This window comes from Solanum verrucosum, unplaced genomic scaffold (genome assembly GCF_900185275.1).
Source record: "Solanum verrucosum unplaced genomic scaffold, falcon-dt-bn FXZP01000252.1, whole genome shotgun sequence".
Classification (NCBI taxonomy): Eukaryota; Viridiplantae; Streptophyta; class Magnoliopsida; order Solanales; family Solanaceae; genus Solanum; species Solanum verrucosum.
Window position 1 is genome coordinate 7,838,360 of NW_026019988.1, and position 14,885 is coordinate 7,853,244.

At 36.5% G+C, this 14,885-nt stretch overlaps 2 protein-coding genes and 1 pseudogene across 4 annotated transcripts in view; 1 reads left to right on the forward strand and 2 right to left on the reverse strand.

Annotated features, from left to right (window-relative positions):
• The window catches only part of LOC125819049 (uncharacterized), a 41,053-nt gene extending 35,017 nt beyond the window's left edge, over positions 1-6,036 (reverse strand). Inside the window, exons 1-2 of one of the 3 annotated variants that reach the window (XR_007442430.1) lie at positions 4,419-6,036; positions 3,675-3,862 (exon numbers count right to left, since the gene is read on the reverse strand). Coding sequence is in view for 2 of the 3 variants with exons in the window: in XM_049498561.1 (XP_049354518.1) it covers positions 3,560-3,634; positions 4,419-6,017 (1,674 nt within the window). In the remaining variant the exon portion in view is untranslated. Of the gene's footprint in view, positions 1-3,544; positions 3,635-3,674; positions 3,863-4,418 lie in introns of those variants that run through there. The other 2 variants (XM_049498561.1, XM_049498562.1) reach the window with 2 other exon arrangements.
• Positions 1,408-2,874, forward strand: LOC125819052 (zeatin O-xylosyltransferase-like; annotated as a pseudogene).
• A 1,668-nt stretch (positions 6,037-7,704) lies between the features above and the next one.
• LOC125818603 (65-kDa microtubule-associated protein 6-like) lies at positions 7,705-14,462 on the reverse strand. The gene is made up of 12 exons (XM_049498098.1): positions 13,754-14,462; positions 12,778-12,981; positions 11,430-11,693; positions 10,496-10,711; positions 10,274-10,429; positions 9,854-10,013; positions 9,621-9,772; positions 9,397-9,484; positions 9,241-9,314; positions 9,083-9,157; positions 8,468-8,814; positions 7,705-7,996 (listed from the first exon to the last, which is right to left on the reverse strand). The coding sequence occupies exons 1-11, from the start codon at positions 13,829-13,831 to the stop codon at positions 8,479-8,481; spliced, it is 1,803 nt and encodes a 600-aa protein (XP_049354055.1). The 5' UTR covers positions 13,832-14,462; the 3' UTR covers positions 7,705-7,996; positions 8,468-8,478.
• Positions 14,463-14,885: the final 423 nt, after the last annotated feature.

Here is a 14,885-nt window from a genome sequence, read left to right on the forward strand (position 1 = left end):
GTGCCTATAGCTGCTTGGCCTATGCACTCCGACCAACCAATGAAAGGTTTCTTGGTGACAGAAGTGTTAAAAATAGGCCTGATTGTGAGGGAGTGGGAGAAACGCGAGGAGTTGGTGAATGCATCCACCATTGAGACTGTTGTGAGGAAGTTGATGGCATCAGAAGAAGGCAATGTGATTAGAAAAAGAGCAGAAGAATTTGGAGAAGCTGTAAGGCAGTCCACAGAGAAAGGAGGTCTTCTCGAATGGAGTTCGATTCTTTCATCGCGCATATCACAAGATAGACTTCATCTTCAGTTACTACCTTACATTTATTTGATCTTGGAATGTTCAGTATCTTATAAACTTTTATGCCTATCAATGAGATGATTGCTTTGCATTTCTCTCTTAACAGATACTTAATCTGGTTTTAACATGAATAAATGTTTGACTACCTTAATCTGTTTATTTGTTCTAATTGGAGTTAAAAAGCATCTAAGTCTATCGAAACCACCTCTCTTGCTCAACGCTAATTTTAAAGAGATAGTCCTTCTATTCGGACGTGGTGCTGTATCCATTTCCATGTAATTCTATTGGTCTCTCGAAAAAAAAAATGAATTATGTGATTATAAGTATTAGTAGTTGAGTGAACATCTGAGATATCAACTACGCATAAATAAAACAAATCCATGAAACCAGCTCTTTAGAATTCTATAGTTGGTTGAAAGTGTTTGATACCACAATCTTGATACAGCTATTCATTAATACTATGAAAGAATCCATCTCTCATGTAACATGTTCATCTCTACGCGTCCATGGCCTAACAGTTGGTCCAATTTTCAGATACTTAGTTACAAGTTCAGAATTTCCTTGGCTGACCCTAATACATTGGTTCTTGTTGTCAAGCTATTCCATGGACTCGTGGCGTTTAATGGAGTCTTTTTTCCTCTCTCTAACACCAGGGGATGGAATGGACCTAAAGTTAATAGTTTCAAACTGTCAAATACGCTAGAAAAAATTGATAATTTCATCAAAGCTGATTTTCCCAACAAAGGGTAATACTTGTGTCTTCAAATATTCCCAAAACTCTGGAGGAGTACACTCTGTAACTCAATTATTATCCTTAACCAGAGGTATCAGGTTCGAGGGCTTTGCCTGTTTGGATTGGTTTTTGGCTTTTGGCTTATTTTTACCATTTTAATTTACCCAAACAGAAATGAAAAATCTAGAATGTTGATTACTACTAGCTTGGAAAACTTTGCTCACAATACTGCAGAACCACGTACTTTTCTATCCTCACATCAAAACTTTTGTCATATAATTTGTCTTTTTGTCTTGTAATAAGGTGAAAGGTTCATAGCCAAGACTCTCTTTTGTTTGCTTTTAAGCAATTCTCATAGACTTGAAAATTGTTTCCCAGCTTCTACCATGACACAAACTCAATCAGGAGAGGATCCAACAGAAGTACAAAACTCCGGTTTGTCGTCGTACATGTATAGCTGTGGGAATTTAACAAACCATGAAGTACCTATAGTTATGGTTCCATTTCCAGCTCAAGGCCATCTCAACCAACTTCTTCAACTTTCATGTTTAATCTCTTCCTATGGTCTTCCTGTCTACTATGTTGGCTCGGCCACTCATAATCGTCAAGCTAGGATTCGAGCCAACGCCTTAAATCCTTCAGACATAGCCAAAGTCTACTTCCATGACCTTCCAACTCCTGAATTTGACTCACCATCACCTGACTTTAATGCCTTGAGCAAATTCCCATCACATCTTCAGCCATCGTGGGATGCTTCTATGCTTCTTCGCAAGACCATTGCTTCTTTCTTACGCCATATCTCATCAAAAGCAAGACGAGTCATTGTTGTTCATGATCCTTTAATGTCTTATAATGTTCAGGATGTTTCTTCTTTGTCCAATGTGGAATCCTATGTATTTAACTGCATTTCAGTTTTCACTTCATTCTGTTGGCTAAGCTTATCTCGTTCGATGTCTATGCAACATGAAGAAGAATTGCTTGAAAAGCTACCCTCCCTTGAAGGAATTATGACAGATGAAGGCAGGGACTTTTTGACTTATCAGCACCAGTATATGGATATTAGATCAGGTGATATCCATAATACAAGTAAAGTAATTGAAGGCAAGTTTCTTGATTTGTTGGCACAAGCAGAAATTCATCTGAACAAGAAGCAATGGGCAATTGGACCTATTCTGCCTAATAAACTCGACCATATCTCAAATAGGAACGATATATGTTTGGAGTGGTTGAACAAACAACCTCCGAGATCAGTTCTTTTTATATCGTTTAGAACAACAATTTCCTTTTCTGATAGGGAAATCAAGGAGCTCGCGATGGGGTTAGAGCAGAGTAAACAGAGGTTCATATGGGTGTTGAGAGACGCCGATAGAGGAGATATCTTTGAAGGGGAAGCTAGAAAGTTGAGTTGCCTGAAGGATATAAGGAAAGAGTAAAAGAGGTCGGGTTAGTGGTAAGAGAATGGGCACCACAACCAGAAATCTTGGCTCATTCGTCTACAGGCGGTTCATGAGTCACTGTGGATGGAATTCTTGCATAGAGAGTATAACTATGGGAGTGCCTATAGCTGCTTGGCCTATGCACTCTGATCAACCAATAAATGGTTTCTTCTTGACAGAAATACTGAAAATAGGCCTGCTTGTTCGAGAATGGGAGAAACGCGAGGAGCTAGTAAGTGCATCCACTATTGAGAATGTCGTGAGGAAGTTGATGGCATCAGAAAGAGGAGACCTGATTAGAAAAAGAGCAGAAGAATTGGGAGAAGCTGTAAGGCAGTCCACAGAGAAAGGGGGAGCTTCTCGAATAGAGTTGGATTCTTTCATCGCGCACATCACAAGATAGACTTGATTTTCAAGTATTTCTGTTACTTCTCACTTCAAGAAACTGCATCAGATGTTGTATTTGTATATGTGCATATGACTTTCATGTACCTTCATCCAAACCATTTGAGAACAATCATCAGTCATAGTCACAAAGTACTAAGTATCCTTCTCTAAGAAATCAAAAATTAGATGTCTCCAATTGTATCATTGTCATTAGAACTAATATACATGTTGAGAAAGAAGAGACCATCATAATTACATTGAAATAGCTATAGATTTACAGCACTACACGAACGTTAAGAAGCACGGTCCTCTCTTCCAATTATAATAAGATGTAAATAGGAGGTATAACAACCTTCAATGAGTTTTAACAGTCATCTGGACATGCGTCACAAGGACAAAAACAATTGGAATGATCGCGTTCACAGGTATTTAATTAGCAACTTTCTTGGTTTTCATGCATCGTTTTTCATCACTCATTGTGAGCCAGAAGATGGTAACTATGATTCATCCCATTCCCATGGCAGCACAGCTGCAAAAGAACTCACCCCCCATCGTACAGAAACACTTCTGTTTCTCATCTGCCCAAGCTAGTAGTGCCTTGTTAATCAAACCTCCAATGATAACTGAGCGTAAAAAGCCATTGACTTCCATTTCTACCGATGATCCAGGATTAAATGACATCATTGAAGAAGCTAAGAGTAGAATACCTGGAACCTTAAGTCATTCTAGTTCTTGCTCTTTCTGCGATAACTGATTGTGACAAAGCACTTCCAGATTGCTTTTCCATGGCCTTATTTATCATCAGTTTTCATGAAAACTGTTTACATTACTGCAGCCTCTAGCAGTATATGTTAAAGCAACAACCTCATAACTCCGATAATAAGCTATCAAATGGTGCTTAATAAGCACTATTCTACCTATTTTCCCTCGGTATAATCCTTGGGTATTGTCATCAAGTCCAAAGCCCATTGTGAGCTTAATGACCAATATATATTCTCGACCACAGCAAATTTAAATTCTACAAACAGCATATGGTGGTGAGAGTCAGAAATCTAGTTGTGTTTTACTGAGTGCAGTTAAGACACAGGTCACAAGTTACTAATGTGAAAGATAGGCTAAAATATTGTTGAAAAGTACTTGTTGTAATTGGTAAAAATCATGTCTATATAGCTGCGCTAACAAGAAGATACAACATTAACAAATGCTCGAAGGGAAATCAATTTTTTTTATGTAGGGCAATCCCTACTTGTGCTGGCAGATAATAGAATATGATGCCAATGAGAGAAAAGATCCAATAGTTTTGGGAGGAGAAAAAATTACTATAAAATTGCAATTGACTTTATAGGTTTTCGTCTAGTTTTAGACTACACATGAGACATGACACAACACTTAAAGATGATCGGATGGAGTTCGTAGAAACAGACTTTCCTCTCTAGAGTTATAGTGTGCCACCTAGAGACATTTGTTTAGGAAAGCTTCTTAAGAAGTGTGAATGTAAATGAGACAATTTCTTCACTATTACAACTGGCCAGACTTAATTATGCGGTCAATAAAGGACGGTATAAGTTCCTTACCACAAAACCAGCTGAGGCAAGAAAATCTTTAAACCTCCTAGTTGACGTGTGTTTGATGTTTTCTAGCCATGAAACAAGCCCCAATATCCCAAACAGGAGTCTTAGTTGGATGTATCGGAGGCCAATCTTGAATCTAAAGAGCACAACTTCTATGGCAGAATCAGATTTAGAGTCAGCCTTCAATGAAAGTCCATAAAGTGCATACTCAGCATATGCTAGTAACCTGACTCTCAAGGGAGCACCCAACTTGCTCGTCAGAGATCTTAGGAGCCCATCGGTCCGCAATACTGTAAGAAAATCGGTAGGCAGAGATTCCATGAAGGAAGATATGTCCTCCATTTTAAGAGACTTCAGTTCCTGCTTTAGGTTGTTACTTTCTTCAACAGACATCCCTTCCCCAAGTGCGGATTTACTGTCAATAGTTCTTCCTGTAAATATGACAGGGAAGTATCTTGAGTACTTTCCAACACCAAAATATTCTCCTATCTCCTGGATTTTGGCTGAGTCCTTAACTACCAAAGCCTCCCAAAGCTCGCAATACTTCAATCTGAAATCCTCATTCAACTGTTTACAAATCCCGAAATCCAACAACACTAACGAAAATCCATTCTTCCCTTCAGGAGAAACCAATATATTACCAGGATGTAAATCCCCATGAAGAAAACCATGAACAAAAATCATTTCTGCAAATACTTCTGCCAAAGTTTTCGCAACCTTGACTTCACTAATTCCTCTTTCCTTCAGAAACTCCAAGTCATCAACTTTACGACCTCTGCAAAACTCCATCGTCATAACCTGCCTTGTCGTAAAATCCCAAAACACATTCGGAACCCTAACCATAGAATTATCCTTAAAATTTACCCTAATCCTCTCCAAATTTTTGGCCTCTGCAATAAAATCAAGCTCAGAAGCAATAGATTTTTCAAATTCCATTACAAGCCATTGAAACCTATATCCGGGGAAGATCCATCCAACTGATTTCGACAACAACGACATAGTTACAAGGTCAAATTTCATTTGATACTCCAATCCAGGATACTGCACCTTCACTGCCACTTCCTGACGGTCTTTTACTAAAACAGCATGGTGTACTTGAGCAATAGATGCAGCAGCAACCGGAACCTCATCGAAGGAGAAAAAAAACTCCGATAAACAACTTAAACCTAAATTACTAACTAACACATGTTTAATCGATTCAAACTGAAAAGGAATAGCATGATCCTGTAATGAAGAAAGTGTTGTTGAGTATTCTTTTGGTACTTGCCTAATGGCAGCAACAAACTGACCTGCTTTGATGTAAATACCTTTATTTGCTTCACACATCGTTAGAATTCTCTTTGCTGATCGTAGATGTAGTTCGGAGAGAGTAAGGCGATAGTCGTCGGTGTGAGGATTGAGTCCGTATAGTGAGAACTTGTAGTCGATGACAGTGGAAGTTATGGTGAAGAGAGCTCGGGAGGAACGAACGACACCGTTGATGAAAGGGGAATCAATGGAAGAAAGGAAGGAGTTAGTGGTTAGGGTTTGGAAAGTAACTCCGGCGCCGGTAATGACGCCGGCGATCAGGTATTTATTGAATATCCGCCGCCGGGTCACCATGGTGGGTACCCGGACCTTGAGATTTTATGTAACCCATTTATAAGTAGAGGTAAGCATAAACACCGAAAAATCGAACCGAATCGAATTATTTTGGTATTTCGATTTTCGATTCGGTATATGGTTTTGTATTTTTCAGTATTTCGGTTCAGTTTTCGGTATGTAATTTTTGTGTAATTCGGTATTTCAGTTTACCGAAATAAATTATATTATAATATATATTAATATTATATTAATTATTAATATTAAAAAATAAATATTATAATTTAAAATTAAAAACAAAAGTTTGTCTTTTCAAACTTTTCAACTTTACAAACCCACTTTCCAAAAGGCAAAAATTATCGTTCCCACTTCCCACGTCTAGTCGTCTACAGATTATAGCAGCGTCGACTGTTCCGGCGACCAGCAGCCGCCAATCGACCAACAGGCAGCCGCAGCACAACAACGACCGGTAAATTTCAATGTTATAACAAGGCTAAATTTCAATGTTAACGACAATTTATTATTTTGAATCATACAATAATTTGAAAAACAGAGTAAAATAAGCAAAAAGAAATAAACATAAATAAAATAAACAAAAAAATTACAAAATTTTAAAAAGCCCACTAAGCAGGCCCATAACAAAAAACCGAATCGAACCAAATTATTTTGATTCGATGTTCGGTACACGTTGTACAAGAACCGAAAATCAAAAAAACCGGGAAAAAAAACCGAAACCGAACCGAAATACCAAATGTTCAGCCCTATTTATAAGCCAAAATTACACAAATTGCACTATTTGGTTACTTATACTTGATTCTTATATCTCGATTGTTATATTATTTTGTCTTAGTTTATATTTTATCAATTGTTGCTTCATGTACTTTATCATGTTTTGAATTATTTTTTCCTTAGGTCGAGAGTCTATAATTGTCTAACTCATTTTTATGCGAATTGGGTGGGGGATTTCCAATTGTGACAACTAGTTCTTCCCACCCAAGGAGTCGAGCCCTTTTTTGGACTTTCAGACTGCAAATGTGATTTCAAATCTTTGCATTCGAGGCAAGGTAGAGGTAAGGTTTATACATATTTGTTGTTGTAATAACTAGTTCTTCCCACAAGAAGAGTCGAGCCCTCTTTTGAACTTTCAAACTACAAATGTGATTCCAAATCTGTCTTCGAGGTGAGGTAGATAAAGTCTGTACGGATTTGATATAACAATAGCTAGTGCTTCCCACTTAAGGAGTCAATCCCTTTTTTGAATTTTCAAACCACGAATGCAATTTTATATCTTTACCTTTAAGATAAAGGTAGCGATGAGGTCTGTATGAGTTGTTGCAACAACAACTAGTTCTTCCCACCCAAAGAGTCGAGCCCTCTTTTGGGCTTTCAAACCCGCAAATGCAATTTCAAATCTTTATTCTTTGAGCATATAAAGGTTTAAAGTTTTTTCATGAAATTACACTAAATATGTTATTTATATTATTGTTATAAAATTACATAAAATATTCATAAACACCAAAATAATATGATAATCGAGATTGTTCCTTTTTAGAGTAGGAAAAAAATGATCCCAACTACTTGAAGAGAATTCAATTTCACCCCAACAAACATGAGTAGAAATGATAGGTGAACATTTGAATGTTACAAACTTTATTGGGAGATAGAAATATTAGAGGTCCTATGATTACACAACCCTAAATAAACAAGGATTCCTAATCAATTCATAGCAATCACATTCCACTATATGTACATGCAAATCACCAACAACAACAAAAAAAGAAGCTCAAGGTACACATTGATCAGTGAACATCTATTTAAACAGAGAACTTTAATGTCACTATTATATCCACAAACAATATCTTTAGTAACTAGCAAAAGTCACTAGCAAAAAAGTTACCAAGTGCCTAGAACAGCCTAACAGCATTACAGTAGTGTACACTCCCCTTCAGTATTCACAAATTATGAGGTTATATGTGGCCTTGGATTATGTGATCATCTCCCTGCAAAGACATAAACATGGTGAGGTGCAATCGATTTAAAGTTGAAATAAGACATCCAAGTGTAACGCGACACATTAAGCATTTATGCAGTTTATATGTACGTCACACTTGAAGCAGAGATATTACGGCATAATAAAAGAGGGGAACGAAAAACAATGACAGGATTGTTTACTTCTTTTTGAATAAATGAGATATCCCGAGGGACAACGGCACACAGTTCAAAACTCAGTAGGTAATGGAGCCATTTCTACGCCCTTCTACACTTAAAACCAGGTTGTCTACTACAAGGAACTCGTGATGGTAATTGTGGGGAAATTATAGAGAGAGCAAAAGAACCTACACAGGTGCTTTTTATCTACAAACATCTCAAAAGATGATCTTGAAGTCCTCCGAAAGTGGTGATAGCAGAATTTTACATGATAATATTTCCGGAGTTAAAAGAAATGCAGCAAAGAAAAGGGACAAACTTACCGACTGTGAATTCAGCCTTGAGGTGGAGATTCGGGCTCAGAACCGCCAATTGAAGAAAATGACATGGTATCTTCCTTTGCCATAGCCACAAAGTTGAGAGGGACAGTAGAAAGTCTTCTCATTTCCTTGAAATAGGTATTCTGCCGCCCAGAGTAAGAACGGGGTGTTTGAAGCTCTGGAGTGGCACAACCAACTGAGTTTCGGCGTGGTGAGGGAGTGACTGACCCATTTCCATTTGTATGGAATCCATTCGTCTTCCTAAAGCTGTTGCTTCTTCTGGGACTAGGTCTAGAACCATATATAGATTCCTTCTCTGCCAGAAGCATATCTTGGAGTTTCTTCTGATCCTGTGTAAAAGAAAAGATAATAACATATATTTTTAAATCATTACTTGTAAATCAAATGGGCAAAGAAACTCCCTACTTAATATCATTCCCTCATCTATTAGGACTCAATTGAAGCGCCCATTTAGTACAAGGACAAATCAGTAAGTAGAACTTCGTTATTATACAACATAAGAATTCCCAGTTAATTTTTTGATATCGTGCATTCCGTTAGATACACGTCTGATATAAGAATTCAGCATTTATTAGTAAATGAGGGTAATGACAGTACCCGAGCACGTTTCTTATCCTCTTCTTTCTGATGTCGACTCACTTTGTAATCCTCCAATATTGACACCAATCTCACCTACAAGTACAGCAAAATCCACTTGACCAACAGCAGAAACAAAAGAAAAAATCTAGAAGTTTCTTAGCTGCAAAAGAACTCACCCCATCGTACAGAAACAACTTCTGATTCTCATTTTCCCAAGCTAGAGTCCGGCTAATCAAACTGTCAACCATACCTGAGCATAAAAGCCATGGAGTTCACTTTGTGTCAATGATACAAGCTTAAATGACACCACCGAATAAGCTAGAGTAGAATACCTGGAATCTTAGTCACTGTAACTCTTGCTCGTTCTGCTCGCTTTAAATTTATATGAGCACCTCTTCCACCACTGTAACGTGTATGATCCTGACAATTTAAAACTAATCAAACTATAGCTGATGTAAAGTTTTTGTCAACAATAGAAACTAAAGTTACTAGAAGCGTCAGCTAGTAGGAAACAGAGATTGGCTACAGGAATCGAATGGAAGTAGTTTATACTTACCAGGTTATAATCTTCAAGCCAGTTTTCCTCATCACATGATGAAAGCCACCGCTCTATCTTATCCATAATTTCTTTTCGGCTTAAAGCTTCATCCTTTACTTTGTTTATTTGTGCTTCAATATTTGCCAGGAGTTCACAAGGGTCCACAAGACCTAAATGGAGATTGAGCTCATTTCTCTGCATTGAAGTTCAGATGAACAAAGCACTTAATGAATCCAAGTCAGACGTCTTACCAGAGTCGATCATTGCACTGGATTTATCAGCAGCAGTACTTGAATCAGGTTGTATATGGGTTTTACAGCACAAATCCTCCAGTTCTGCCCTCCTTTTCATCACCAACTCTTTCATTCTGCTTGCTTTCAATTTGGTAAGCCTCCCAACTTCTGCTGATACCTAGCAATGTCAAAAACAATATCAATTCTTTCTGCAAATATATATATAGGAACTATTAATGATTACAATTTGGAAAAATAAGCCCACTATACTGGTATATGCACTCTCTTCTCTCTTCTTCAATAGTCCTTCTCATTGGAATCACTTTTTGTGTCACATAACTTTAGGAGAAAAAAAATGTGTGCGGAAATGAAATAAAGGGGAAAAAAGAATAGACCAAGAAATAGGGAAAAATTAAGAGGTAAAAAGTGCTTGCACACCTGTTGAATAACCTCCAACGTAAGTGCACCTGGTTCCACAACCTTTGATTCAGAAATGTCAAGAAAGGAAATGATCCTTGATAACTTACGCCTTTCTTCTCTCGTTGTATCCATCAACTTCCAAAGCTCAAACAGAGATCCCGCCACGTCCTTTAGCTGCATTATTGATGAGATTAGATAGCGAATAAAGAAAAGACAGTACCATATCTAGGAAAATAATACCTTCTGATATCGAACTTTTCTTTCTGTTTTCAGTTTAAGGATAGCCTGGTCTAGACCTTCCAATGTGCTGTCACTGATGTTTGTGTACTGTCCCAGGCTTGTCTCGTGCAAGCTTGGATGCACATTGCTTACAGTTTCACCAAAATCCAGCCCAAGTACACCGCACAATGTGTGAACCTCATTCACACTGTCCAGAACTCTTTGGACACGCACAGACTGCATGCAGAAGCAATCATCATTATTCAATTTGCTAAAAGAAAGAGAGGTGTCTTATGATAAACCAAAAATGCACCATTCATGATGATTAAGAATGCCATGCTGAACCACATAAACGCAAAAAAAGGATCTCCAGTTATATACTGTATAGTTTTTAAGAGTGCTGTAGATGACCTGAACCCTATAGAACTGGACTAATGAGATAGAAGAGAAATGGGAAGTAAGCTACATCCATGGACCAAGTTGACAAGGCAACTTACAGAATTGTATACATCATGAGAATAATGATACACAAACATCTAAACATAACCACTAGGGAAACCAGTGAACACTAGCAAAGAAGATAACTTAAAGAAACCTGTCTCTCACAATGTTTCAAAGATGCTTCAGCAGAAAAGAAAATCGTCATTGCATTATTTAAAAATATTACTCCCTCCATCCCCATTTATGTGATGGTGTTGAACTGGGACACGAGTTTAAAGGATGAAAGAAAGACTTTTGGAACTCGTGGTCTGAAACAAGTCATATATATTAGTGTGGCCATAAATCATCTCATTAAGGGAAAATGAGAAGTTTAAAGTTAAATTATTACTTACTAAATAGAGAAAAATGGCATTCTTTTGGGGACTGACTAATTAGGAAAAAATAAAATTGAAAAGAGGAGAAAAAGTAACTAAGAAACAAGATACAATCGAAATACAATTTTGTCCACACATACCTTCTCCTTTTGAAGAGCACGTAGATGGGATTGGCATTCAGAGAGCTTTCTTGTCGACAAGTCATGCTCTTCCAAGTTTAAGGTACTAAGAGAGTTGACAATATTACAAGACCCTGAAATCTCGCTAGTTATTTTCTCAATTTGCATCTTTATATCTGCGAACTGCTTAACTCTCTCATCTTTCTTTGCTTTTAAATCATCAACAAGAGGCATGATTAACCCAAGCTGCTCCTTCAATGAAGCTGACATTTTCTCTGACTGTATCTGTTGTAACCAGAAAAGCAAAATTAACAAGCAAAAATATGGATCAGTTGTTCAAAAGGATTCCAGAAAGTTTTTCAAAAACCAAAACTGAAGTTGTTTGGTTCCAGAACAATTCTGGTTTTAGAAAACAAAGAGAAAAAAAGCCTTGTCTTCACTTTGGAATCAAACCAAAACTATACGTGCTGCAAAAACAATCACTGATTCCCTTGAATCTTCAGGGAGTCTATGAACTCACAATTACTTATACATCATAAACATACTTCACATTACACCAAAAATTCAAGAGCTGAGCAGTGCATATGCTTTCTTTTCAAATACGAAACAAAGCAGTAAACTGTGCTCAAAACTTAATTTGATGAGAAGATGAGCAAACATCGCATGGGTGAATCTTCTAGGCAGAAACAACTAAAAAGATTTGATGTTGAAGATACTCCATGGTGCAATTGGAGATTTACAGCGTTAGACAATATGAGCAATCATTCATACAAATAACAAGAGTACCTCTTAAAATTAGCTACTCCACACGCTCCTCCAAATCCAAGAAAAATGAAACAACTAGATCACTATACTCCTTCTCCATACATTTAGCAGAATATGAAACTTTCAATTCTTTAAATATTAACTATCTTTAAAGTTCATCTTGCTACACTAATAAATCATGACTACATGAAATATAGAAATCATGAGATGGATCATCCATATATTTATATTCCAAGAGAACTTGACAGTTCTGTCTTCCATTTGTGAGATTCCTGTTATTTGGAAGATAACATGAATCATGCTAGTTGCTTAAGAAATGTTACAACAGTACACCCTAGAAGAACCTCTAAGCCATATGGGAAAAGTAACAATAACATTAAAATACCCACTTTGCGCAAGTTGAGGCATTGCTAAGGCTACAGGAAAGCAATCAGTTAATAGTTTTTTGGTCTATTTGATCAAGGAAGTACTATTTCAGCAAAAAGGGGAAGCAGTACTAGTAACCATATGAAAGGAAAAATATAAACAAGGGGGAGAAGAGAGATTTCGAAGATAAATCATTTACTATGATAAAAGTTTCCACATGTAGGGAAGTGTTCCTTACCGGTGAATTAATGTTGTGTTCACCAAGAGCAGCCATTAAGGTTGCAAGCTCAGCTTCTTTAGCTGCAACAGACTGATGAAGACGCGATTTTGCATTGGCGGCTTCTTCAACTTTTCTTCGATAAACTTCCATACACTCTCTTTCCAGTTCCAACAGCATACGATCTTTATCAACTTCACTCTCTCCAATGTCAGTCCATATTTGCTGGACATCACCACCAACAAGAGTCAATACATATTACATAAATCAGGGACCGAAATTGCAGTCTCTCACATACATGAGAAACAGAAAAACTAACTACTAATATTCCTTCCCAGGTGCCAGCTTAATCACCCAGAAGCCAGAAATCCCTATAGGGACTCCCATCATATTCACCCAGAAATTCTATACAGGAACTACAGGAAATCTTGGACACAAAATGTTATCTTTTTCACTAATGGTTGTAAAATTCCAACTACAAAATCAAACTTGAATCAAGCATTTATTGAAGCCATGTGAAAGACAAAAACAAAGGAAATCTCAGAATAAATCATATAAACAAACTTGGATTTCATAATCAAAAAAATAAACAGTTATATCACACAAAACCATTAATTAGACTTCAACTAACTTAAAAACCCAACAGCAGAAGCAACTGCTTCAACTTAATTGAGCAGACATTATAACTACCAAGCCATAAATAAACTGCACAATAAATAGTTTCTATGCTTTAAGAAGCATTATTCACCATACTAACCAAAACCCCACCTCAAATCAAGTAAAAGTTTCCATCTTTTTCCTAAAAAACAAAAAAATGAAGAGAACAAAACCAAGAAAAACAAAACACCCTTTTTCATAAGCACCAAGAAAAAACAAAATTCAAGAACTATAAGTAAGTAAATTCCCCACAGACAGAACATTTAATCAAAAGGATTTCAAGAAACCATGTACAGTAAAATGTAGTAAAACAGAGAGTAAGAGGAGAAAGAAAAGAGACCTGCAGTTCTCTAAGTAAAGAGTGGCAAGTAGAGCTTGTACTATGAGCATTACTACTAGGACTTCCAAAAGCCATCATTTTTACTATTGTTGAATGATTATATCAGTACCCTTTTAAAGAATTTGTCCCTCAAAGCTTCAAAAAAGGACTAGTTTATACTTTTCTCTTCACTCCTTGAAGTCAACGTCAGTAAACGAAAAGACCATGAAAGCATCAGCAACACTTGTTCTTCCCATCAGATCTGAAGTTCCCTAACACCAAGAACCTCAATTTTCACCACACCCACTAGAGTACCAACTACAAAGACTACAACTTTACACTTAATTTTTTCTATATGTTCTTGTTTTTTGCTACTTTTTTGCCTTTAACTTCAAGAACTGAAACAAAAAGTAGAATTTAGAAGAAGTGGGTACGAAGGAAAGTACTAAAAGGACAAGAAACAACAGCAACAAAAGAGAAAAACTGATTCTTTTACTCTGTTTCTAAACAAAAGTGAGAAATGGAGTAGTGAGGAAGAAGAAGAGTGAATGAGGATATTTGGGTTAATGGGTCGGGTCAAAATGCGGCAATGTAAACGGATCTATGGGCATTTAGCTCGGGCTTCAATGGTGGTTGGTTTTCTCACTCTCTCTCTTTCTCTGTGTGTGGAAGAAGGAGGGAGTGAGCAGTGACGCTTCAACAGCTTGAAATGCTCTGTATTTGTTACTACTACTATTTATATTAAATTATATATTTCTTCGTTTCTTATCGGTGTTTGATATTAGTATTTCATCTATTTGAATGGTTGTTATTCGTTGTATTGTATAATATTGTTAGTCTAAATATAATATTTATTTTATTAGAATTAAATTCTATTATAACATATCGTTTAAATTTATTGTTAGATAATGATGAAAAGGTCTATTTTTATGTAACAACTTATTTGGTGTAATCATGTTGATACTTACGAATATATTCTTCTTATTTTATTTTACTTATTTTTTAATAATTATGTTTTATTATTTTTCTCACTTTTTCCTAGTAGCTTTATTTCATATCCTACAATTTTTTTATAGATTTTTAAATTATGAATATGTGATATTATGTAACGATGAAAAACGATATAATGTATTCAAATGTTGTATTTATTAGA

Coding starts and splice junctions, on each gene's coding strand:
- LOC125818603 (XM_049498098.1), bottom strand. CDS start 13,831: ATGATGGCTTTTGGAAGTCCTAGTAGTAATGCTCATAGTACAAGCTCT. Junction 12,982..13,753: donor CTTTACTTAGAGAACTGCAG/GTCTCTTTTCTT, acceptor GGTGATGTCCAG/CAAATATGGACTGACATTGG. Junction 10,712..11,429: donor GTGCTCTTCAAAAGGAGAAG/GTATGTGTGGAC, acceptor TTCTGCATGCAG/TCTGTGCGTGTCCAAAGAGT.